This window comes from Dipteris shenzhenensis, chromosome 22, assembly GCF_047967505.1.
Source record: "Dipteris shenzhenensis isolate YYH24624 ecotype China chromosome 22, Dip_SZ_1.0, whole genome shotgun sequence".
Classification (NCBI taxonomy): domain Eukaryota; kingdom Viridiplantae; phylum Streptophyta; class Polypodiopsida; order Gleicheniales; family Dipteridaceae; genus Dipteris; species Dipteris shenzhenensis.
This window is the reverse complement of record NC_141617.1, coordinates 51,396,941-51,421,777: the sequence shown is the minus strand read 5'-3', so window position 1 is coordinate 51,421,777 and position 24,837 is coordinate 51,396,941. Positions and strand designations below refer to the sequence as shown.

General features: G+C 41.4%; 1 protein-coding gene across 2 annotated transcripts in view; it reads left to right on the top strand.

Moving 5' to 3' along the window:
* The window catches only part of LOC147888261 (LMBR1-like membrane protein), a 67,466-nt gene extending 54,368 nt beyond the window's left edge, over positions 1-13,098 (top strand). For both annotated transcript variants that reach the window (XM_087393163.1, XM_087393164.1), the window contains exons 9-15: positions 6,313-6,377; positions 8,736-8,911; positions 9,273-9,403; positions 9,529-9,619; positions 9,846-10,059; positions 12,120-12,226; positions 12,439-13,098. In XM_087393163.1, the coding sequence (XP_087249289.1) occupies positions 6,313-6,377; positions 8,736-8,911; positions 9,273-9,403; positions 9,529-9,619; positions 9,846-10,059; positions 12,120-12,226; positions 12,439-12,954 (1,300 nt within the window). In that variant the 3' untranslated portion in view covers positions 12,955-13,098. The remainder of the gene's footprint in view (positions 1-6,312; positions 6,378-8,735; positions 8,912-9,272; positions 9,404-9,528; positions 9,620-9,845; positions 10,060-12,119; positions 12,227-12,438) is intronic.
* The last annotated feature ends 11,739 nt before the right edge of the window (positions 13,099-24,837 follow it).

The following is a 24,837-nucleotide window of genomic DNA, read 5'->3' as shown; positions in this document are numbered from 1 at the left end:
TTTCAAAACAAAAGTGTCTCAGATGCTCTTCTACCCACTTATTAACCCTTTTTGATTGGCCATCTGATTGGGGGTGATATGCTGTGCTAGGGGCCAATTTTGTTCCTATTTGGGAGAAGAGCTCCTTCTAAAAACCACTCATGAATTTTGCATCCCTGTCACTCACAATCTCCAGTGGAAGGTCATGCAACCTGAATATTCTCCACAAATTAGTTGGCCACTTGTGAGGAAGTATAACTGTTCTTGGTAGGAATGAAGTGGGCTGTCTTGGTCATCTTATCTACAACCACAACGATACTATTCCATTCCTTGGCTGTAGTGGGCAGACCTGTGATAAAATTCATGCTGATGTGTGTGCACTTGCCCTCTGGGATGGGCAGGGGACGTAAAAGACCTGTTAGGATGAGTGTCCCCAGTCCTATTTTGCTGGCAATGCTCACAACTCTTGACGTACTTCATTACATCCTTCCACAAACGTTTCCAATAGAAGATTTTCTTAACCCTGTCATAGGTCTTGCCCAGCCCAATGTGTCCTGCCATAGAAGAGCTATGCAACTCAGCCAAGATCTGATTTTCAACGGAGGAATGAGAAACCAATAGACACTATCCAAGCACCAAAGGAGTCCATTATTGAAGGCATATTGTGGATAGTCCATACAAGAGGGATCTCGAAGAGCCATAAAGATAGCAGCTGGCTCAGGATGCTCCAAATACTCTTCCTGAATATCATGGATCCAGTCCTTATAGATGGTGGAGACTGCGTAGCATTGGCATGACCACAACCTAGAAAGTGCATCCGGCACCACATTGTCTTTCCCCTTCTAATATTCAATGTCAAAGTCATAGCCTTGAACAAATTCTAGCCACCTCCTTTGCCTTGGGGTGAGAGTACTCTGGTATCTCAATGACCTATGATCAGTTCTTACTTTAAAGTGACTGCCATATAAGTAATGGTGCCATTTCTTAATGGCATGTACAATGGCAAGCATTTCCTTATCATGAGTGGGGAAAATAAACTCCTTATCACTCATGGTTGTAAGACACGTTAAGACACGACACATTAGACACGCTTCAGACAGGAGTGTCTAAAGTGTCTTAAAGATAAGACACGTAAGACACGCCATTGTGGTTATAATAATAAATATTTAATTAATATATGTATAAGTATACAAATGTACAACTTGCTAGCATAGCTAGCTGCTAGATTCTAGAAGTACAATAAGCTACACTTAAATAATGCAAGAAGAAACAATGCACTTGTACAATGTAGTTAAGAGTCAAGACTCGTCACTCAAGACTTAAAAGTTAAAGTTAAGACTCATGACTGAAGAGCTCACAAGTTTTGAGTACTTAAAGGTTTAAACTGACAATTGAATCTGGGCACATGTGACATGAATGAAAACTGCATCTCGATACATATAATTGAAAGAAAGCTTTCGACTCTCAAGACTCAAATCTCTAAAGATTCATCCTAATCTGAATCTATGAGGTCACTGCCACTACTAGATCCAAAGTCACCATCAATGATAGCATGGCTAAGTCAAACTCAATGTGTGTTGTTACTCCTCACCCACCAAGAAAAAAAAAAAAAGGCACTAGAGTGTCTAAAGGTGTCTTAAGATAAGACACGTGTCTTAAGTGTCTTATCATAAGACACGAGTGTCTTAACAACCATGTAATATCACTCAGCTTCCGACTTTCATATGTGATGACACCATGGCCCTGTTTTAGAACAGCACCTATGCCCTACCCACTAGCATCAGCCTCAATGAAGAGAGTTTTTGAAAAATCTGGGCATGTCAAAATGGGTGCTGTTATGAGAGCTTCCTTGAGATCATTGAAAGCTGCTTAGGCAGATGGACTCTATGTAAAAGCTCCTTTCTTAAGCAAATTGGTCAGTGCTGCAGCTCTCTTGGCATAATGTCTAATGAACCTTCTGTAAAAAGAGGTTAAGCCAAGGAAGCCCCTGAGCCGAATGAGTGTAGAAGGTGATGGCCATTGTTTAACCGCCTGCACTGTCGTTGGATCAACTGAGATACCCGCGGGTGAGATAACCTGGCCCAAGTCATCCACCTTGCGACTTGGGAACCTGTTTTTGATAGTCATTTTGTTGAGCTCTCTATAATCAATGCACAATCTGAAAGTCACATCCTTTTTCTTCACCAACAAAACAGAGGAGACAAATGGGGATTGGCTATGGGTGATGAAGCCAATCTTGCCAGAAGAAAGATCGTATGTACCAAATGGGTCTTTAAAGTGTTTCACTCTCTGCTCCACACAATCACTTCACTCCATCACTTGAGGAGTGACATCTGAAGAACAGTGAGCACGATTTGTGGAGCTTCTACATGCAGGACGTTGCAGACAATGGAACATTTTCTCTATGGACTTCTCTATAGAAGTAATGGGATACTCTTCACCACCAAGTGAAGGAATGTTCATACTACATAAGACATACCCTGTCAAGCCAGCACTCATGGAAAAGACAACCTGCAAGAGGTGTATCGATGCTTCACAATTTTTGGAATGTGCACTCAACCATTTTCATTTTTTTCATTAAGAGGGAGTCACAATTGATATGCCCAAAGCTCTTTGATGGTATAGAGTGGAGCAGCCATGCTTGTATGCTGCACTATTGAAGCATTCACTTTTACCATCCATTGCATTCATGTGGCTGTGACTTGTGTCTCTGAAGGGCCTCTAACTGGAGTTCTCTGCTGGTTCTTATATATACTGTGGCTATTCAACAGCCTTATAGTGGCAACACTATCAGATATTATGTTTCTTTGAGCCAATTTGTCTCTACTGAGAGCAAGGATTTTATTTTGTTTTAAGATGCCACATGTTACGCTCAAGTTAAGGCAACATGACCTTGGAGGGGTCGGTCGATATTTTACTTTAAAGGATCAATGTTTGTATTATATTTGTTGGCTTTACGTAAATGATCAAGGTCAAGGTCCTGGGTGAGGGTGACATGGCACAAGACTAGGTGGATCTAAGGCTAAGGGGTCTAAATGCATTAAATGTGCCAAGGGGCAAATGATTTCAATGATATCCCAAGAGAGGGGTAAATGATGCATTTAGGAGGTACCCTAAAATGTAGACATGTGGCATACTAGATCTATCTAGGGAATTGGGGCTCGTTGGAATTTCACAAGCAGGAACTTTCATGTAAGAGATTTTGTGAGCTTGCTACCATTGAGGTTGGCTGGGAGGAAAATATGTGCCTATGCCGGTGATTGTGAAGAGAAAGTTAGGTGTTAAATGTTTATACGTGATACCACATGCTTTGCATCTGAGCTTTAGCAGAAGAAGAGTCATATCTAATTATCTTTTGTTGGAATATGAAGCCAAAGTGAGTCAAAAATGAGTGTACTAGGTGTCTAGGGGGTGTTTTATAGTCTAGTGAGTCCTAGACATGCCACGTGTCATATTGGGATTATCCCATATACACTATGGCTTTCTAGAGTCTAGTGTCACACTATATAGTGTTGTACTTGTCTTGAGTCTTTGGATATCAGTCAACATCAAGCTATCTATATGTGAGTATTTTGGTTATCATTGCCTAGCATTTGTTCTTTCATTTTCCTTTCCATTTTGCTTTTCATTATGCTTTCCACATTTCCATTCCGCTCCTAGCTAGCTACTAGATCTCTTCATATGGTATCAGAGCCATGTTCCTAGCCCTGTTCTCTCTTTCCCTTTCCCTTTCCCTTCCAAGAGGTTGAGGTGAGGGAGGACAATGAAGCTACTCTAACTCCTCCTCCTTAGAAGGCTGCCCTCTTCTCTCCTTCCTTGAGCTCTCTTCTCCACGCCATGATCTGCCACCTCTCTTCTCCTTCCTTTAGCTACATCTTTCTGTCACCTGCGGACGATGTGACGCTTCTATCCGGAGCTAGAAGCAGAATCACGGCTTTGTGTCTTAAGCAAAGTTGTAGAGGACCTTAAGTACTACAAATTTCGTTTTTACATCATTGCAATCTGAGTTTTCTGTGAAAAGTTACAGCCCTTGCAAGAAATGACGAAATTTGTTTCTGCGCGCGAATTTTGTTTTGGAGCTCAATGATTTGACAGCCCAAGCATGATGCAACCAGCTCAACGTGGAGCTGTCCATCCTCTTCATCGTTGAGCTCTGCTCCAGCCCGCCATTTGCTCCTTTTGCCTGACATTCTCTTGGAGCTGCTGTCCGCAAGTTCGTGCCCGCATTCTATCCGTCATTCTCTTGGAGCTGCTGTCCACGCCGCCTCTATCTTCTCTGCCCATTACTTGATGTGAGCTCTTGACATTACATTGCGGTGACTCCTTCACGTGACTACTCCAAACTTTGGTGAAGACTTCTCGAGCTAAATGTGAGTTCTCCGATACCACTCCGACACACTCCACTACAGTGACCTCTCTGATTAGTGTATTACATTAGACCACTCTACATCAACAAGTGACTTCTTCAACATTGCTTATTCGATCGGTGCCTGAGGTACTTCGCATTGATTGACTTTCCGATTGGTCGTGGTACCCGAGGCTTTTACTTCGACATTGGTGACTCTTCTTCTTGCATTTTGAGAGTCATCATGTAATCGCTCCATGTAGCTATCCATGGACTTCACCTCGACACACATTTTGCGACATTCTTGCCTAGCGCTTCATTGACATCGTCATCGACTCGTAGGAATGTGCACACATGTGCATTAGTTACTTGGAGGACATCTCTTACTCCTAAGAGATCTAGTTTTATTATTCCTATAGCTTGATGTATTTTGGGGTCCTCTGCTCTGGGCAGTCCCCCTAAAATGATATGTATTGAATGTTTGATTTTCATTGAGTCTAAAGGTTCTCTGCCTTGGATAGTTCTCCTAAAAAGATATATTGATTTTTCTATTTTTTTGGTGTGTGGCTTCCTAACATGTCATGTTATGAAGCCAAGGGGGGATGTACTGTGGGACCCATATGTATTGGCTTTGATAGGTCTATTTGTTTATCAAGATAGGATGTTGGTGCATTGGTCTCCTAGACCTCTGAGTTGGTCATGCATCCATGCATGATGAGCCTTTGAGCCATGCTAGATGAGATTTCTATGTTATGCTCGCTAGCCTCTGAGCCATGCTCACTCGCCTCTGAGATTGTGTGGGAACCATGTCTAGTTCTAGACTGGCATGCACAGTTTTGATGACCGTCATTGTTATGTTCTGTTCTTGGTTCCATTCCAATAATCTCTCACCTTGCCTTCATGGGAGGGTGTTGGAATATGAAGCCAAAGTGAGTCAAAAATGAGTGTACTAGGTGTCTAGGGGATGTTTTATAGTCTAGTGAGTCCTAGACATGCCACGTGTCATATTGGGAGCTATCCCATATACACTATGGCTTTCTAGAGTCTAGTGTCACACTATATAGTGTTGTACTTGTCTTGAGTCTTTGGATATCAGTCAACATCAAGCTATCTACATGTGAGTATTTTGGTTATCATTGCCTAGCATTTGTTCTTTCATTTTCCTTTCCATTTTGCTTTTGATTATGCTTTCCACATTTCCATTCCGTTCCTAGCTAGCTACTAGATGTCTTCATCTTTAACTTTCCTGTTGACAGATTTGCTATGGCAGATTTTCCTGTTCAATTGTAAATCAGAATCTAGAGCTGTGGATAAAGGTGGCCTATCTTCATGTATGTCCTTTAGATCGGTAGAGTTGTCTTAGCTGGATGTATTTTGTTGATACAGTCCATGGTTGTCATCCACGATCCTTGGATGTGTCATATATTAATCTGAACCCTGAGTGCAGAAAACACAATACGACTTTTTTGTTGGCAGACATCATAGAAACCGAGTCTTGTGGATATTGTTGTCCACAATGAGCCTTGGAGCTGGTCTAGGTGGTCTATTTGGTAGGTTGATTCTAGTCCTATGAAAAGCAGATCCTAGTCAGAGGTTTGTCAAAGTATCAGAACGAATTTTTTGATTCACAGTTGCCTTTGATGGGCTGCTTAAGCCTTGCATCTTAAAGTTAATTGCTCACTCTGAAGATGTCTACAGTATTTGCTGCTCTTTTTAGTGAGTCTGTGTTTTAATTTTGACAGTGTACCCCGGATACAACTATTGGATATGATATCAATTTGTATGCAGGTTTGTTAGATGTTCTGGGTTTTGGTTAGTTTTTGTTTACTTTGGTGGGAAGATGATGTTTAGGTTGTCTGGCAGATGTAATTGTCTTTGGTGATGTCTAATTTTCTTTTATAGCTGTAGAGGCATTCTTGCAAAGGTTTCTTCTATTTATTTTGAAGATTTCAGTGAGATACGATTCTAATCCTCTATTGCCACTGCAGGACATATGTTTCCAGTTTGCGCCCACATCGAACTGGATCCTTTGCCTTCTATTTGGATGCAATAGGTAACTACTAATTCTCATTTCTGCTTCCTTGCATGGAAGGTTTGCAGGTAATTTAGTTTTCTTAGCTCTCTGATCATGAAGCTCTACCATAGCTCCTTTCAGGAACTACTTTACATCCTTGGGAAGCACGAGTGAATTTGATATTTTTAATTAAAGCAGCTAAAATGTAGTAAATGGGGTAAACAAAGGGAAATTCTCCCAATATTGGCTTCACGTCTGGATAGGTGTTAAAACCAAAGCTGAGGCTGTAACCATTTAATGTCCATTCCTTATTATAATGACCGCTGTGTCTTATTAAGAATTCAAATGATGAGTACTTTAATTACCTATGAAATTCAAGGCAGCATGTAGCGCTACACGCTTTGACAGCCTTCCATTTAGAAATCCATAAGAGCAAATTGTGTTTTGTCCCAAATGTAAATTGCAAGACATAAATTTTGAGAAAATTCCTCCCAACGTGTCCATGCAATCTATATGGAATGCATCTGTTACGGCTTGGCTGTACGGTCATACGGGTGATTCTGTCAGCTTGGAGAAGCCTATTTGCAAATTCACTAAAATCTTCAATTTCCTTAGCCTCAGGATGTGAAGAATTTTCAGCCAACTTTGAGGGAATTGCAGCATGGGCCTTGCAAGCAAGTTTTAAATTGTGCTTTTGGATGATGCTTCAATGTTACTCTACAAAAATTTGGGACTCTTGTAGAATCCAGAAGGGTTGTGCATTAGTCTTGCTTGCATTGCATTGCTGTCATTTTGGTGGCCAAGAGATTTTGTACCCATGATTTGATTGATTAGCCAATAGATGAACTGATGCATGATGACATGGAGGAGGGTCTACTAGATGATCCTTTTGATCTGAGACATACAAGCAGTTTGAGCATTGGGATATTTCTCTTTGGCAAGTTGGACTTGTTGGAGTTAAGCTTGTACAAGAGCAGGCATAGAAAGTACCTCAAATGGTTGAAGATATTGGAACATTGCAAGAGCCATAAACAATTTGATGCATCATGTCATGAAGTGGGAAAGTCGTGAAGCCATGCCTAGGCCAATGGAGGTGACTTTAAGTCATTCGTATCTCTTGTTACCACAGCTCTCAGTAACACAGATGCTTTTTAAATTGATGAGTAAGTGGAAAATCATATGGTCTATGTTGGAACCCCATGAGAGGATCGTTTCAGCCATGCAGTTCTTTATCCCAAGAAGGAAACACATGATGGAACACACTCACTTATGAAGGTATGGACATGAACAAAGAGTTTACTAGAACTAAAGCTGTGGTGACTTACATGGGTATCTCACTGACAAAGGCTTGACATGAACCAAAGAGTGGACAAGAAGATATTTCGCATGTTGCCAATATACATTATTTGCCGATTGTAGGATTGCGCTAAATCGCATGTTGAATAAGAGGCACCTCAGTTTATAGCGCAGGTGAAGGTGTACTTGAAATTCCATCGATGCTTCCCTTACTTTGGGCGCCCATTCAAAGTCATCTCCTTGGTGTAGTGGCCTTTCTTATTATTAAGAAAGTCAATGACATAGCTAACAGTTGGAATTGCTACCAAGTTGTAGAGTGTATCTCGTGTTTCATGGTAGTCATTCAAAGTAGCATTCACAATTTGGATACAGCCTATTTGAAGGTTTCGTACCTCATGAGCTGTAAACCGTTTTGGACTTTTGTCAGTGTTTAATGACGAGCTGACTCTTGCATGCTTGATCGACTGGAAAGATGCGTGTCTAGACCAGAGTTCAATCTGAAATTTTTTTTCATTAAGTTTCTTTACCAAGGATGTTGCTTCCTACTAAGGGACGTGGAGTGTTTTACCCTAAATCATAATGATTGCTTTAGCAAGTTGTTGACTTGGTTAGAGCTTTGCGTCTTTTATATATCTGCGGCCTGCCAGCTGCTGCAACAAATGCTACCCCAAGTCATAATGATTGCTTTAGCAAGCTGTCAACTTGTTAGAGCTTTGAGTCTTTGTATATCCGCCAGCTGCTGCAATAAATGCTAGGGGGCATGAAACTGCAACGAGAAGAAAAATATTAAATAACCATTGACTCGAGTGTTTGGACAATCCCTCAAGTAAAATAACCTTTTGCTGAGCATTTAGAGACTTCCTCAAGTAAAATAACCTTTGGTTGAGTGTTTCGACGTTGCGACACACTAAAAACAAGCACACACAAGTGAAAACCTAGTGCAACTGAATAATTGCATGCTACCTACGTTTCTTTTGATGTAGACATCGTTTCCTTCCCCCTTTGTGTGTACTGAGAAACCAGTATCTTTATATGGTTTTTTTTTCAAACTCATAGGTTCACATGTTTTTGTTCTTGCTTTCTTTCCTTTTTTGCTTGCAGAATGGGTTTGGCACTGCATTCTCAAACAGGTTCTCCAACGTGTTCTGGCTGTTACTCTGGGTATCATGAGTTCTGCACTGCTGCTGGCAGAAGCAACATTATTGCCAGATGGGCTGGATCTCTCTCTTTTTTCTTTATTTATAAAGGCATTTGACAAGCAGGAGATACTTGTGCAGGTTAAGGAATTATTATCGTCTCTCTCTCTCTCTCTCTCTCTCTCTTTTCACTCCCCTTGTCCTTCCCCCAAAAAATAATAGTAACGACGAGAATGAGACACCCACTTACCCAACTTACACACTAGCTGGGTCCCGTAATAGCTGGCCTGTTTTTTCCATTTGAGGTCCCAAAGGATGGGAGGTATCAGGTTCTTGAGTTCATTAATACAAGTTTGAAAAATCAGAGCCCTTTTGAATCCTCCGGCAATTGGCTAGTAGAAAGTCCAAGGGATCTAATTATCTCATTGCCATGATTTTCTTGCTGTAGGTTCAAATATGCTGATACATGAACATGACTTTTGTCTTTATTGGTGGCTTGTAGATTGTTGCATTCATTCCTTTGGTGTATATGTGCGCATGCACATACTTTTCTCTCTTCAAGCTGGGAATGTTTACATTCTACTACCTGACACCAAAATACACTAGTTCTGTCAGCCTGCTTATGATATGCTCGTAAGGCCATTTGCTTGAAAGATCTACTTGGATTTCTCACATTTTGATGAATTAATGAAGAAACACAGGTTTTAGTCGAGGCAAACTGGAACCTAGTGTTTAACATCTTTCAGTTTTTGTTTCAGGATGGTTGCTCGTTATGCTGCGCCCATATCATACAACTTTCTGAATTTGATTCGCCTCGGTGAAGAAGATATTGAGACAACATTTGAGAAGGTCAGAAATGATTTCTCAGTGTTGGATTATGAGCTCATACCCAGTGATTCTATCTGCTCTATAGCCAAGTTTTCCTCTTACTTGGTCAAAGCCAGGCTGTGGTTTGCAAGTCAAAGTAAATGAATTTGTCGGCCTTTATAATTTCAAATTCCTGTTTTAGGGCCTTGTATGGTGAAGCAGCCCATCTAAAAGTCAAAGACTGAATCATTCATGGATGGTATTGCAGAGAATGGGAAAGATGGATGATGCAGCCCCTTTTTTCAATCATCGCTTCAATAAGATATACCCCTTGTTCATGGTGATATACACCATCTTGATTGCGAGCAATTTTTTTGATAGATTAATTGACTTGTTCGGCAGTTGGCGCAAGTTTCGTTTTGAAAGCGAAAGCGAAGCTGCAGATGGGTTTGACACGTCAGGCCTGATTATTCTTCAGAAAGGTCAGTTTTGATGCGATTCAAAAAACAGGGCACTTTTACAGAGATAGGTTTATTAAAATTAGTAGAAGACATATATTTTTCAAAGGTTAATTTGGAGGATGAAATATGAATGTTTTAGAATAATACGGCGTTGGGTCACTGGCTGCTCACTTGCCGGATCTGATAACCACATTGATGCTTTGCGATCGTATCATATGTAGAGTGTTAATCCATGATATCTGTCAGTGCAAGACTGGGGGTTTGAACTGCATGAACTGGCAATAAAGGAACAATTTCCACTGGTGGCATGTCTGGTATCATAATCCCAAGCCCAATCTGAATCTTGCATCACTGAAGGCATGCAAGTCAACTCCCCCCTCCCCCCCCACCCCCCGCCCCCCCCAAACTGAATATTTGGATGGGTATTGCAGAGATCAATAAGACATCCAATAGCCTGGCTGTACACAACAACGTCAAAAGGTTCACCTGCATCATGTATGGATAGCCTCAATGGTCGCTCCATGTGGGTTCTGTAGTCACTGCAGTCATGTTTGTCCAGTTGGTACAAACCTGCACTTAGATTGCCTATAGTGACTATCTGATAGTCTTCTTCTCTATCCACGACATTTCTGTAGTCACTGTTGCCACATATGCATTAGACATACTGCAGTCATGTTTGTCCAGTTCGTACAAACTCTCTTAAGAATGCCTATGGTGACTATCTGAGAGTCTTCTTCTCTGTCCGCCGCGACAATTCACTTTTCATCTTCAAAATGAGAGCAAAGTCTTTTTTCCACACACAAAGTAAATTATTTGTCTTGGGCACACACAAGACATTTGGAAGGCACAGACGAGTCCTATCAACTGTTGAGAGCAAATCCTCCGAACTCCTTTAATAGGATATAAAGAATTGTTGGCACAAGACTGTCTTCTGCCTAAAGGAACAGGTGTAAGTCTATGGGATGATCCTTTACATCTGATGAAATAGAATACTATAGAACTGCTAGTTAGTTAGTTCTTGTTGGGCTAGTTTGTTTGCTAGCCCAAGTACTTTGTTTCGGCGTTCCAAAATGTCTTGTAGATAGCTCCCTAGCTTTGTCGCTGGCTGTTCCAATAGATGTTTCAGGCTGCCTCTGCACACATAGAGAGAGAGAGAGAGAGAGAGAGAGAGAGAGAGAGAGAGAGAGAGGGTCTAGCTGAATGAGTGGAGCCCACGCATCTACACCCTGGACAAGTGCAACATATAAACATAGAAACACTATTACATAAATGTGTGAGCCTATGGAGAGGATGGAAGATCTGGTGTGGCATCATTGCTATCGTCCTTTGGATTTTCAGATTGTTTTTTGAATGAAATGCCTAGTGAGGTTCCGCCAGAAAGGCCAGAGGGTCATGGGATTGATATTGTGCCTGGTAGTAGTTTGCCTAATAAACCACCCTAATGGGTCAGTGCGGCGCAGGAAGAGGAGATCATGAGTCAGGTTAATGAACTCTGGGAGAAGGGAGATAGGAGGCTGGAGAGGGGCTAGAACCCATCCCTGAAAAGACATTGGTAACAACCTCGGATCTCGCAGTACACAGGGCATGTGAAAGCAAAGTGCTCCACCTACTCAATCTCCTACCGATCTCTCATTGCATAGACGATGCAATGAGACACGGAACTGCCTGATCGATATCCTCAAAGAGTGGGGGAGGTGGATCCGTGTATAGCCTAGTGGGTCAATGAGGCCCTACTTTGATATTCGTAAGCAGTGGTCCCTGTTAAGTCCTGGCAGCCCAAAGATTGTACTTGAGCACTATCGTCTGGGATGCTAATTTGGTGAAAGCCTTGTTTTAGTGTCCATGAAACAGTAGGGGGTTGAGCTGCTATTTGCCGGTTGCCCGGACGGTTGAAACTAGTTGCCGAAATGGTTTACTTGTGTACTGTGGGAAAGTAAGGTAGGTGCTCTTGTTTTCTTAGGCACTCTGATGATGCTGCTTATAGCTATACTTTTACATCCCGTAATGAACTGTCTTGCCATTGCTATTATTTCTGTTTGCTGTAGGATTTTTTGAGGAGCTTTTTTTTCTGTTTTTTGCAGAAAGGACATGGTTGGAGCAGGGGCATAGCATTGGAGAGAATGTGGTTCCTCTTGCTAGAAATTTCACGAATCTAAGTGAAGACATTGAAGCTGAAGCTGTGCTGATGGTATACCTTTATCTGAAGAAATCTCTCTTTTCTTTTCATAAAGTTTGCGTGATGTCACTGCCTTGTGTGTTTGTGCCCTTCATATTTTTTAGTAGAGGAGTGGCATGATCATTTGACCTTAATTTTCCTTTTTGGAGGGAGTGGGGAGTTTTGCTTGACACGAATTCGCATGAGTACCAGAATCCTGAAGATTTTGACATGCTGTGCACCAGGTGAAAGGAAAGAATGATTCCAATAAGCTGTCATCTGATATCAATGGGTCAGGAGCTAATGAAAGTAGTAAATTAGCACAAAAAGATGATTATCGAAGTGCCTATGCTACTAGAAGCTCTACTGCAGCTAAGTATATATCTGGTAAAAGTAAGACACTTTTAAACGCCACAGAAGCAGCACGATCACAATTTTCTCCTGCAGATTCTCTTCCCACCGTCAGCACTCCGGATTTTCCTACAAAGACATCTGGTATGAGGGAAAATGCTGCCACTGGGAGCAACACTATATCAAAGTGGGATTACTTAAAGTTGAGCTTTCAAGATTTGAAGTCTAATCTTGCAGGAAAGAGGTTTGCACCCTTAAGGCAAGTTGAAGAGGCTCGACCAGCAAAGCCGCAATTGTCCTCAGACACTTTGGACAACATTTTTGAAAATTTGAGACGGAAGAAAAGTAATCGAGACTTTGATGATGATAGCATGGATATGGGCCTCTTGAATTCTTCACTTTCAAGATAATAAATGTACCTCTCTGTAATTTGCAAAATTTGTTCCGTGTAATGCAAGCTAGAAAGATCAAACGGCACTCTTTTTAGGGCAATAATTAAACCGGTGTAACTTTGGGATAAAATGTATAGCTTGTGGAAACAATTAGCATTTCATAAGGGAAAGAATATATGCTATTACCTTCTAGCATGGAAGAAGGCTCTTACACAAAATTTGACCTAGATATGGGAAGCAACTTAAAGTTCGAATTTCATGTCGATGTAATGTATTGATGAGCTTACCTAGTGACCACCATAAGCTTGAGTGATTGGCTATTGAGTACATAGGAGAGCACCTACCAGCCCTTGAGCTGGCTCAAGTGATTGGTGCTCGTTCCAGCTCAAGTGATTGGTGCTCGTTATTCGATCATCCTGTTCGGTCATTGGCAAGGGTGCATGGATTAGAATTGAAACTAGCAAAAGGTAGCCCATCAAGTGCTGATCGCTTAGTACGGAAATGGGTAGAGAAGATATCGAAGCTATATTCTCAGGTGTCCATTACGAAGGTTTTGTGTTGTGGGTCCATTTTTCGTCACCTCTACACCTTCCTCGTGGTCTCAATTTCTCGATCCTCTTCATGATCCTTGAGAGCCAAATCTAATAGTACATCTATGTCCTCCATCATGCAAGACCCCAAAATGGATCCACATGAGTAAGCTATGGGGACGCATACAAGATGCATGGCACCCCAAATCATGTAGCCAGCCAAGGCACTATGATTGAGGCCTCTTGAACCACGCATGTATATGGTCCATGATCTAAATTATGCCCCCATTGTATGTGCAATATCTCATATGGTACTTATGCCCCATGTAAAAATGCACCCACTCTTTTAAACAAATTCGGGGATTTCAGTATAGAGAAGCATCCATCATCCAAGTAGAACACCCAACTTCTACACAATTGCAAAATAAACAAACAACTCTAGAAGAAAGTCCACAAAAGAATCCCACTCGCACCTACGACAAAATTGGGTGATCATTTTCCATGTGCCTCTAGAAAAAATTAAATATTTTGGAGTTTGACTTGTGGAAATTCATCCAAGGTGTTTTGGCTTTTTTTGGGAGACCCGTTTACATGTAGTGCATTCGAAAGAACCCTAAATTAGGCACGCAAAGACACCTACCTATTAAGGGGGATTTAGGATCTCAAAAAGGCCCCAAATTGGTGTTTCATAATTTTTAGGGATTAGGGTGGGCTTTGGGGTGAGTGCTCTTTTCTATGGGCCATTGTATGTTGAGGTAGCACATAGGCATTTGTGAGTAGTGCCAGTGGCTCTTCCTCTTACACAAGAATCATCCTTGCCTCTTAACCCATGCTTGACATTCCCCAAGGCCCCTCCCAATCGTGATCAGCTCCATCCCCTCCTTTAATGCCTTGTGGGACTCTTTGGATAAGATCCGCTTTGGTTTTCTCTTGCTCTGGCCTACTACACTTCTACCCCCTCCTCCTTTGCTCCTTTGCTTTGGTCTAGCATCTCCTCCCTCCATTATTCATATTTGAACTTGTAGCACCTGTTGCACATGCTCTGCTACTTGTTGCATGTTCGTTGCTAGAAGCTGTTGCATCTAATGTATTGTACCTACTCTATTGCAACCTATTGTGTCTACTTTACTCTACTTAGGACTCTTTTGCAAGCTTGTTGCTTTGCTCTATTGCAATTGTTGCTCTCCTTACACTTTTCTTAAAAAGTGTCCCTCTTGTTATCTTAGGCCACATCTTACACTTTCTATTTTGAGTGACATCTCTCTCTCTCTCTCTCTCTCTCTCTCTCTCTCTCTCTCTCCTTAAATCAACTCGTCCCTCTAAGGGCAGTGCGCACAAGTACTTGTAGTCACTTGTAATAGTAGTTGTTGTACCGCAAAATCTTTATCACAAGATTCGTGCTTCACTACAGAACTCCAAGATCTTGGGTCCACTACACCTTCTCTTCTACACCCGATACTCTTTTACAAGCTCCTTGGTCTACTATTGCTCATGTATTGCAAGGTCTTTGCTCTCCAACACTTGTCTTTTTCCCTAATTTATTGCACTTGCTCCCAAGGGTTTTTGGGTTGTACAAGACATGTTCTTTGTCCCTTGTCTTATCTTTTGTTCTCTGGTTCGTTATGTTGTTGCTTCGTGGTCTTTGGCTCCTTGATTATCATCTCCTTGCTTTTGTTGGTCGCATATGCATCCTGGCCTAGGTTATTCTCTTCGAGGTGGCTCGTTATCTGGTTGTTATTCTTCTTCATTGTTTATTTGTTGATTGGTGTTCTTTTGAGGTGGTCCCTTGTTATCTTCTTCGAGTCTAATTGGTGGTCTCTCGAGGTAGAAGGTGCTTGTGGGAAACCTATAATTCGTTGCTCACTTGTTTGACAATAAAGTGATCGATTATAGCTTGCTTGTTTGAAGCAAATCCAGTTCTCCTATCGCTCCTCAAACTAGGTTGTGGCAGGTAGCCTTTTTGTTGTCAATTACTAACTCAAAATTGAAAATGAATCCTAGCATTTCATCAAATTTTTAAAGGAAAAAAGCGAATGACTAAGAATGAGACACGACATAGGGTCAGATTGAAAACAAGCAATTTTGAATGGACGAGCAATTGATTTGTATGATAATATATAATGTATAATTATTATAACCATAGTGTGTATGGGCAGGGAGGTGGCGCACTTCTTTTCCCAAAGAGTTACAATGCGAGGGAATGGGCTCTTCCCTAGGTGCCGAGATAATGCCAAGAATATAAGCATCGAGAATAAGTCTTGTGAATGGATAAGATATTGGCAAATTACCTAGATGTCAATAGTCGTCATCATAGTCAAATGCTGGTAAAGTCACCATGAGCGACTGCTAATACTTTCTTTGCTCTAGCTTTTGTTGCAAACAAACTTGAACCATGAAGGTGAGAAAGTAGTCAATAGTAATTGTTACAAAAAAATTACTTAAATCCCAAAGCCATAGTTGTGTGTATTGCCAGTCCATTAGGCCAATTCCTTTTTCAAAGTCCAATATCTAGATGGTAGCATTGATCTTTCTTCCCTAGAATTGTAAGGCACCTCAATTTCAAACCTTGTTCAGGAAGGAAGTTTAGCCCATTTTTTGTCGACGGCAAAACCTGGCAACGTAATGCCATCAGGATGCTTCCATATCCAGAATTCATTAAAGGTTATACGAAAAGTTGTTTGAGAGATCGCGTATAAATTTTAATGTGTCATTTAATAGTTTCGTTCCTTCCCGTCCATGCTCAAAAGGCGCTTTCTTATTTGTAGAATGCTTTGGCTTGGGAAGGCTATCCAATACACTCTAGATGCATTAGAATATGGAGCTATTACAAGCGACTAGCGGCTCAGGCTTAAGCTATTACAAGCGACTAGCTTCTCGCTCGTGTCCCTCCCCGTGCATACATTTTCCTCCGTCTCGTCTTCTCCTTCCTCAAAACACCTGCCTTCCGTAAAAAAAAGAAAGTAGACCTTTGGAATTTAAAATCTTCGAATACAACCTTTAAGTCATGCCCTCACTCTCTCTGATGAAGGAACCACCACCAAGTCATTCAGGCGCCTCAACAGGGTTGCATGTTTCCAAAAGACGCTTTTCTTCTCTTCAGCGACCTCTCAAGTTCTGGGTGCAATTCTCAATTTCATTTGCAACATTACCAGTCACGCATCATGATGTGATTGCAAGGCTTATCATATCAAATCCGTATTCAACTGTTGTGATCCCTTTTTCCACGTTGACTTTGCAAATGGAATGGACAAAAAGATCCGTTTGCGAGAAATTCTTGCTTACGCCTTCTTGTTTGGAGCTGAAGGGCATAATTATTTCAGGTACAAGATTTGGATTCCTATCCATCCTCAGCTCGGTTCGATGCCTGCTCTGAACCCTGCATTTCCACCCTTGAACCCTGGCCGCAACCCTCCTTTCTCTTCTTTCAACCCTCCACTCCCCACTTTGAGCCTCACATTGAGCGCACCCCTTCTGTTGCAGTTCCTCCCAACCCTGTTTTCCCTCCATATTACGATCAGCAACAACCGTTGCATCTCCATCATCAGCAACCACTACAATCACAGCCTCACTTTGATCGGGTACTGCCTGCCTCAAAGCAGTTGAACCGATGTCACAGATCAGTTGAAGGGCATTTTAGAAATCTGAATCGATCGATTTTCTTTTTTCCGAATCCTTAGCAGATACCCTGCCACTCCCTTCGATCGCTTCAAACTGCTTGGGTTCCTCACCACCATCAATTGCTTCTCCCCCAATTCCTTCAGTTTCCACTGCCTCCTTCATGCTGTTTATCGGTATGTCCACCAGTTCCCTCCCAGTTCCTCTCCCCTCCCGTTCTCCACTTCCATCACTACCTTCGACTCCACCTTTGACAGTTGCTCGAAACTCGAGGTCGCTGACCTTCCCGTCTTCTCATTGTCCACGGTGCCGCCACCTTTCACAGTAGCTTTTTTTGGAGCGGCAACGCCCGCCTCCTGTGGTTATCTAGCTTTGCCCACGGACCTACAATGTTTGCTACCGCTTCCTGCTGGTAAGTGTCGCTAGACCCTAGATCAATGAGATCAGCGTGGAACCCTTTTCTTGTGAAAGTAGAGATAGTCTATAAGGTCCCTGTAGAGCCTATACACAACCAAGGCTCACTGGCTTTGCCGATACTCCCAAATTGGTTTATCCAAAGATCACCATTTGCATTGCGGAAAACTGTACATCCTCTCCTAAATCACGGTGCAAATCACGTGATATACAAACTATCTACTCTATCGCTGCACAAAATTAGATTTCGCACCATTCATCTAATGCTCGTGCGGTTGGCGTGATATGCCAGATGAAGCGCATGGACACTCCAAAAGAGAAACATGAAAGGATTGCTTTTCAAAACATGCACTATTTAGACCATTAGATCTTTTGAAGATCAATGTGTAAGATTGTGATGAGTGGCTTCATAAGGGCTCACAAAAAGGGAAACTTCCCTCTAGGCTGCCTGCCGTAAAGAGGTATGTCAAATGTAGCAGTCCAAAGAGGGTTCTAAAACTTAAGATTTATGAAACAATTGAGCTTGGCTTTTGCATAGAAAGAGAGGCTCATAGAATTACAACAAGACTTAGTTTATGTTACTCAAAGGATTTAAGAGCTTGGAGGACATGAAAGATGCCTAGGAGAATCGACGATAGTTCCCTGCAAAGTTGAAGCCATAGAAGGCACTTATCAAACATGTATTGTTCCATGCAAGCAAGTTGTAGAACGAGATGATGTGCTGCCTCTATTAGTAATAAAAAAGCTCTCAGAAAGTTGTTTTAGGCTTGTTTTTGAAGGCAAAGTCCTTGCAAAAGTATGGAATATTTCATGCACTCAAAGGTCCTAGGCCAAAGTTGGTGAAGGCTAATCTTCCATGCTAAGCAAACTGTCACATTGATAATTTCTGAAGTGTTCTTGTCAGGATTGGTAGTAGTCAACGATGAAGGTGCATTGTCAAGTCCAATAACTACAATGAAGGTGAAGCTTGTGATTTTTCATTGCACACATTGCACATAGATGATGCAACAACCATTATTAAAACTTGAAGATCTCTTTCTTTCCAAAGAAGAAGATAAGTGAATTTCTATATGAGGTTTCAGCTATACAAACATCAGTGGTCCATCCATAGATCTTGCAACAAGAAAACTTTTGTAGTTGTGGATTTTGATGCAATCTCAAAGGTAAGCAAAGGACATTCTAGACTCTGAAGCCAATTTTAGGGAATTATTGTAATTGCTTTAATATAGATTCTATTTTAAATTTGTTATAGTTGTCGGTTTTCCCCGACTTACGTTTTGAATATCACCACAATATAAATGACTTCCATGAAAAAGGTACTACGATGTATGTTGCACAAAACATAATAGGCATGTGGAAGCAATGTAGCAACACATTCTCAGTACTAGATGACTCGTTATCCATTATAAGGAGAATTTTAAAGGTTTTCTACATATATTGTTTCATGCATGCTAGCATAGGGATGTGAAGCACATTGTGCATCTCAGTTAAGCTCTAAGCACAAACTAAATACCTTGGGTTCATCTCAAGTTCATTGGGTGAGAATGTGGACTCACAATTGCACTTGATTATAAGGAGAGACATGGTGCAATATTGTCAATTGGATTTCATATCTTATTTTGAGTACTAGGTATTTGCTGATATTTGTGATTGGTATTGACATAAAAGACATCTTTGCCCAACTTAGTTTTAGCCTCTCCATAAAGAGGATACAAGTTAAGTCTTTTAAGAATATTTTATCTTATTTTCTCGGTAGTTCTTTGCAGTTGTGTAAAATTACAACTATCATGATGTGATGTCACTGTATAAAAGAAAGCCATCGCTATTAAACTCGAGGATCCAATGTAATTAGAAAATATCATTGTCCCTACATGTAGCTTTTATATATTCAATTATTGGTGGTAGAATTGTTGTAATTTTTAAAAAAGGTCTCCACTCTATTTATCTTTAAAGGCTTGTTCCTAAACATGGTGGATGATCATGTGGTTTGGAGGACATTATTGAAAGAAAAGTTGTAATTAAAAAAAAAGGGCCCACTCTATTTTTCTATAAATGCTTTTTCCTAGATGTGATGAATGGTCATGAAATAAATGTTGTATAAGCATTTCACATCTAGTAGAGACGCCAAGGTTTCAGAACAAAGGATAGAATGGAGGAACAGCCACCCGCAGACAATTCCGCAGGAATCGGTGTACACTCTCTTGAATCAGCTTTTGCAGACAAATCAAGTCTTGATGTCCCCGTTCATGCATCACATTCTTCAACTCCTTAGAAGGATAATAAAGTCCGTCCGAAGTCTTTTCATGGCTTGCCGACCGAAGATGTGATGGTCCACTTTGAAAACATTGCAGACTATCACTCCTGGTTTGATGATCGAGAGCTTCGAACGGTTCTGGAAGGTATTGCCGTGACATGGTTCGCCCAACGACATGATTCAATCAAACACCACTGGCCAAGCCTACGTCATCAACTCAAACTGTACTTCAACAATTGCAAGATCTTCATCAATCGGAACACGAACCAGTTGCTCAATTTGTGGTAAAACTTACTGTTGCGAGCAGACTCATCCATGTCTGAGGACATGAAACTGTTTTTCTTGTGGCCTCAATTGCGTCATGACATTTCCAAGTGCACGCGGAATCAAGGGCCTAAAACATTCTATGATGCGGTGCAAATTGCAAAACATTGAGTCTTACATAACAGGAGAATCTAATAATCGCACAGTAAAGACACAGTTCCCCTCAGAAAATCATTGTATCACAACAGATACAACAGTTTGTATCACAACAGATACAACAGTTCCAATGGACGTTGATGTCCAGAATGCTCAACAAGGTGGAAAAAATTTCACGCGGAAAAGGTTGCCTGAAAGAGATGAAAAGGGGCGCCCAAGATGTTTCAATTGTAATCGATATGGGCATGTAGCCAAACATTGCAGATCTCCAAAGCAAGTTTCCAATACTGTTCAGAATGTTCAATTCAGTGACACGGCTGCTTTGGAGACGAACTCCCGAGAAACGATTGAGCGGTTGGCTTTGTGAGGCCAGCCAACCGCACCTACAAGCCTCCTCTGCCCATAATCGACAGATATGTTTGATCCGTGCTGTTTTAGTTTGTTTCAATGTTCTAATTGATACAGGTAGTTCAATTTCATCTATTAGCCCTGAACTTCAAAGGCAACTCTCTTTCAACGTGTCTCAAGGACCAGAGATCGAAGTGCTTTTTGGTGACCATCAGATGCTCTATAGATCCAATACTATAGTTCATCAATTTCAAATCCTTTCTCATGTATGTCCAATTGACTTATCGTGCTTTCCCAATGTTCAACAACAAGATCCCTTTGTTTAATAAGTACTGCACCGCACCTTGATTAAAGAAGATTCGAAATCATTAATAACATAGTATATTTTGTCCCTCAAAATTGGGACCCTCGTCTGTTTGTTCCGCAAGCTCTCCGATTCTATTTCACTAGTTACTCTCACTCACACCCATTGTTTGGACACTTAGGCGTTCATCGAGTCCTTCAAGCCCTTCGCACTCAATACTACTGGGCCAAATGTGCACCTACATCACAGATCATCTGCGTGCTTGTCACATTTGCCAAGCAACCAAACCATCACACTCAAAACCACCAGGTCTTTTACAAAACATTCAAGTATCCAAACCGTTTGAGCTTGTCTCCTGGGATGTAATCGGCCCTTTTCCATAGTCACTCACAAGAAACAAATACATAATTGTTCGAATAGAATATTTGACACGTTGGTGTGAAGTTGCAGCGGTTCCTAACATCTCTGCCAACACCATTGCTAAATTTCTAATCCACAATGTGATCTCAAGACATGCATGTCCAACCACCATTCTCTTAGATTAAGGGACAAATTTCGATTCTCACTTTATGAAAATTCTTTCAAAATGTCTTGGCATCGAATTGACCTTTGCAAGTGCTTATCACCATCAGACCGTCGGCCTCACTGAAAGACTCAACAAAACAATCAAACAAATGATACGTGTTTACATCAGTCCAACGCATGATAATGGGGATCAAATCTTGCCCTATGTACTTCATGCGTATCACACTACAGTTCAAGCATCCACCACTAGGATTAGTTCGTTTTGAGCCCTTTATGATTGCGACGATCCTCAGTTCTCCCCTCATCTTCCAGCAACAGTGATACCGGCCAAATTTAAAGATGCTGCCGATTGGTATCAGCATCTGCAACAAGTACAACCTTTATCCACTTAGCGCTCCTGCGTAATCTCTAAATTTCTCATGACATGGGACGTGTTGACATTTAGTACAATGAAGGCGATCTTGTTTCTATCTATTATCCAGTTTGAAAGAAGGATATCTCAGAGAGTTTCATGCACTGCTGGATCGGACCTTTCAAGAAATTGCACACATACACCTAAAGCCTTCAACGATTGGCGATTGGCTCCCAAACTTATGCTCATGTGTGTCAAATGAAACCGTATATATATACGGTTGTCAACTTGAGGGTGGAGCTGTGGTGTAGTGACACGTGTCAGTAACATGCGAGCGCACAATTGTAACTGTCATTGGAACCCTAACTAGATTGTGGTAGGTAGCCTTTTCATCGTCACTACTAGCTCGAAATTGAATACTAAATCCTAGCATTTTATGAAATTTTTAAGGGAAAAAAGAGAGAGTAAAAAAGTAGACATGAGACATGACACAGGGTCCATTAGGATCCGATCCTCCATGCAAATGTCAGGGGTGGTGATTTATTATTGACTTAGTAATATTGTTTGTGTGCTTTGGTAGTTGAAGGCCAATAAATACATGAATAAGACGACGCTCACTAGAGCTCATAACTGATCCTCATTGTTGCAGTATAAACAATATTGTCACACATAACCAATGTGTGACAATAACCAATGTTTATTGTGTTTTTGACGATGCAAAACAAATGTTGCTTTCCTAGTGTGAGCCCGCCCATGCAGCAGGAGTGATTGTCGAGTCTCGACATGGCAAGGCTACTTTGACTGCCCACTTGCCAATCCATGACCCATCCCATGTTACCTGTGTCTCAGCATGTATGTGTCCTATCACCTTGTACAAATTTGCAATACTACTTGTAAACTTTTGAACACGACTAGCCACAATCATACGATTAAACACCCTATCTCCCGACTCTCCAATCCTTGGTAATTGGAGCCTGTTACGGTGCGGGCAAAGACTATGATCAAGCATTGATGAGAAAGTTCGCTGATTTTAGCAAAACTAGGCAATGCATTATGCACTGATGACCGATATATGCAAGTTAATTTGCAAGTTGCAACTAGCTCGTTTGCCAAGTCGAATCGGTGATGAATACTAGTAATAATAATCAGCGTGAATTTGAATCACCACGGAGTTATGGACGGTGCATCAACGATGAAATAGACGTTCAAAGGCCAGATCAAGGGACCAGATTCCAGAGTGATACACATAATCCATAATCGAGAATCAGACATGGTGCTCCTCTTAAAAATGTTGGCTCTTTATGAAGATAACGTGTCACTCTCCCGGGATTGAAAGAGTTGATGATGTTCCTTTTGAGCAATGAGTGCCCAACAGCTGCTGTTTCCTAGCTTATTGAATATTGGATCGCTGCTGCTACTGTCAGGTCATTGCTATGCAAATTATGTATCGCTCTTATATGATACATCTACTTGAAAGTTTCACTAGAGCAAAATTGTGGACGTTCGATCTCTCGCAGCTCATTGCTATGAAGCTGATGTATCGCTCTTATAAGATACATCGGATTGAAAGATTCAATTGAGCATCGCTCTTTGATTCTTTAACTGCTCTTGAGTGCACTTCGGAGGCTATGGCTTCCACTCAAACTTTGCTAAATCACGAGTGCCCAAGTTTAGATCCACGGCTCTGTGATCTCGTCTCCTTACACTTCTGAATCACGCTTCTTGGATTGATCAATTGAGCTTTCTTTGCAGTGCAAGACTCTATCGATCTGTCTAATAGATGCCCACTGAGTACAAACTGTGAGCCAATGCCCATCATCTTTACATCAGCCTTCTCCGAAGCAATCACCTCTCCCCTTCGTACTCTGCTCCTCTTGTCTAGTATGAGGCGCTCCGTTGGCTTACAAAACCTTGTCATTTCTCTGCTTGTTAGGCACGTAGCATTGTGAGATAAAAGGAGATACTTCTTTCTCCTTGAGCCACGTGTCATCATTTTCCAATTCAAAATATTAAATCTATATTTTTCTTGAATGGAAAGAAAATGCATCTCCGTCAAACCGTCTAATCCATCCCCTTTCATTCATCTCACCCCATTTCGTTCATCTCACCCCAGCCTTCCAAATTTCCCTCCCTTCATCTAGCCACTCCCCCACCATCCATGACGTCTTGAAATGGACAGAAAGGGTTCATGAAGGAAGGAGATGAGAAGAAGGAATGCATGCGACAATCGAGGAAATGGCCGAGAAGTCTGGGGGAGCCATCGTGGTGTTGGAAAGCAGTAAGACCAACCTAGAAGATCAAGATTCAGAAGGAGAGGATGACAAAGTTCGCTTGATTTAGGCAAAGAAGATGATGAAGCTTCTCTAGGGGCCTCAAAAGAAGTTGTCGATGGCCCTGATGTCATTGCCATTGGTCAAGATCTCATCCAAGAAGTTGCTGTTGTAGAAAATCCAAAGAATGGAGGGTAGTTTTCACAAGAAGCAGCCTGTGAGGCTGCTAATTTGCCGATGGGTTCAATGAACGTGGAGGAATTAGAGATTGACAATGTCTCCTGGAAAGCCAGGGTTGTGAAAGAATTTCTTGTAGCCTTTCTAGCAATCCCATTGGTTGTTTCTAATTCCCTTGGTTTTTTTCCTCCCTGTCTAGTAAACAATTATGTCTCCTCCATTTGGCATGTAAGCAAGTACTTTCAACTGGCTCTGGTGCTTCTCCATGGCATGGCTAACTTCCGTGCCTTATCTTCCAACAGATATCCGACTCATCATACTTATAGCACATGGATTTTTTCAATCCGTGAAGGAACGATGAAGCAAGAACCTGGGGTTCAATTTTCAAAGATTATTTAGCAATCTTACTGAATGCTACAGATCACTTCTTCACAAGGATGAAAACTCTCGTATCAGAGAGAGGCACAGAGAAGATATCTAGTTTAATTGGATTCATGCGTATGACTTTCAAGAAGAGTGGAGCTATGAAGACACCATGCTTGCATTTCTAGATTGGGAATTGGAATTCTTGCATGAATATATGATCTCGAGACTATGAACAAGTTTGTCCTAGACGCTACGCCGGAGAGTTGACAGAGGACATACGAGGGAATTTCTTCCTCTTAAGTGACTCCCCAAAGGTAAAGGACGTT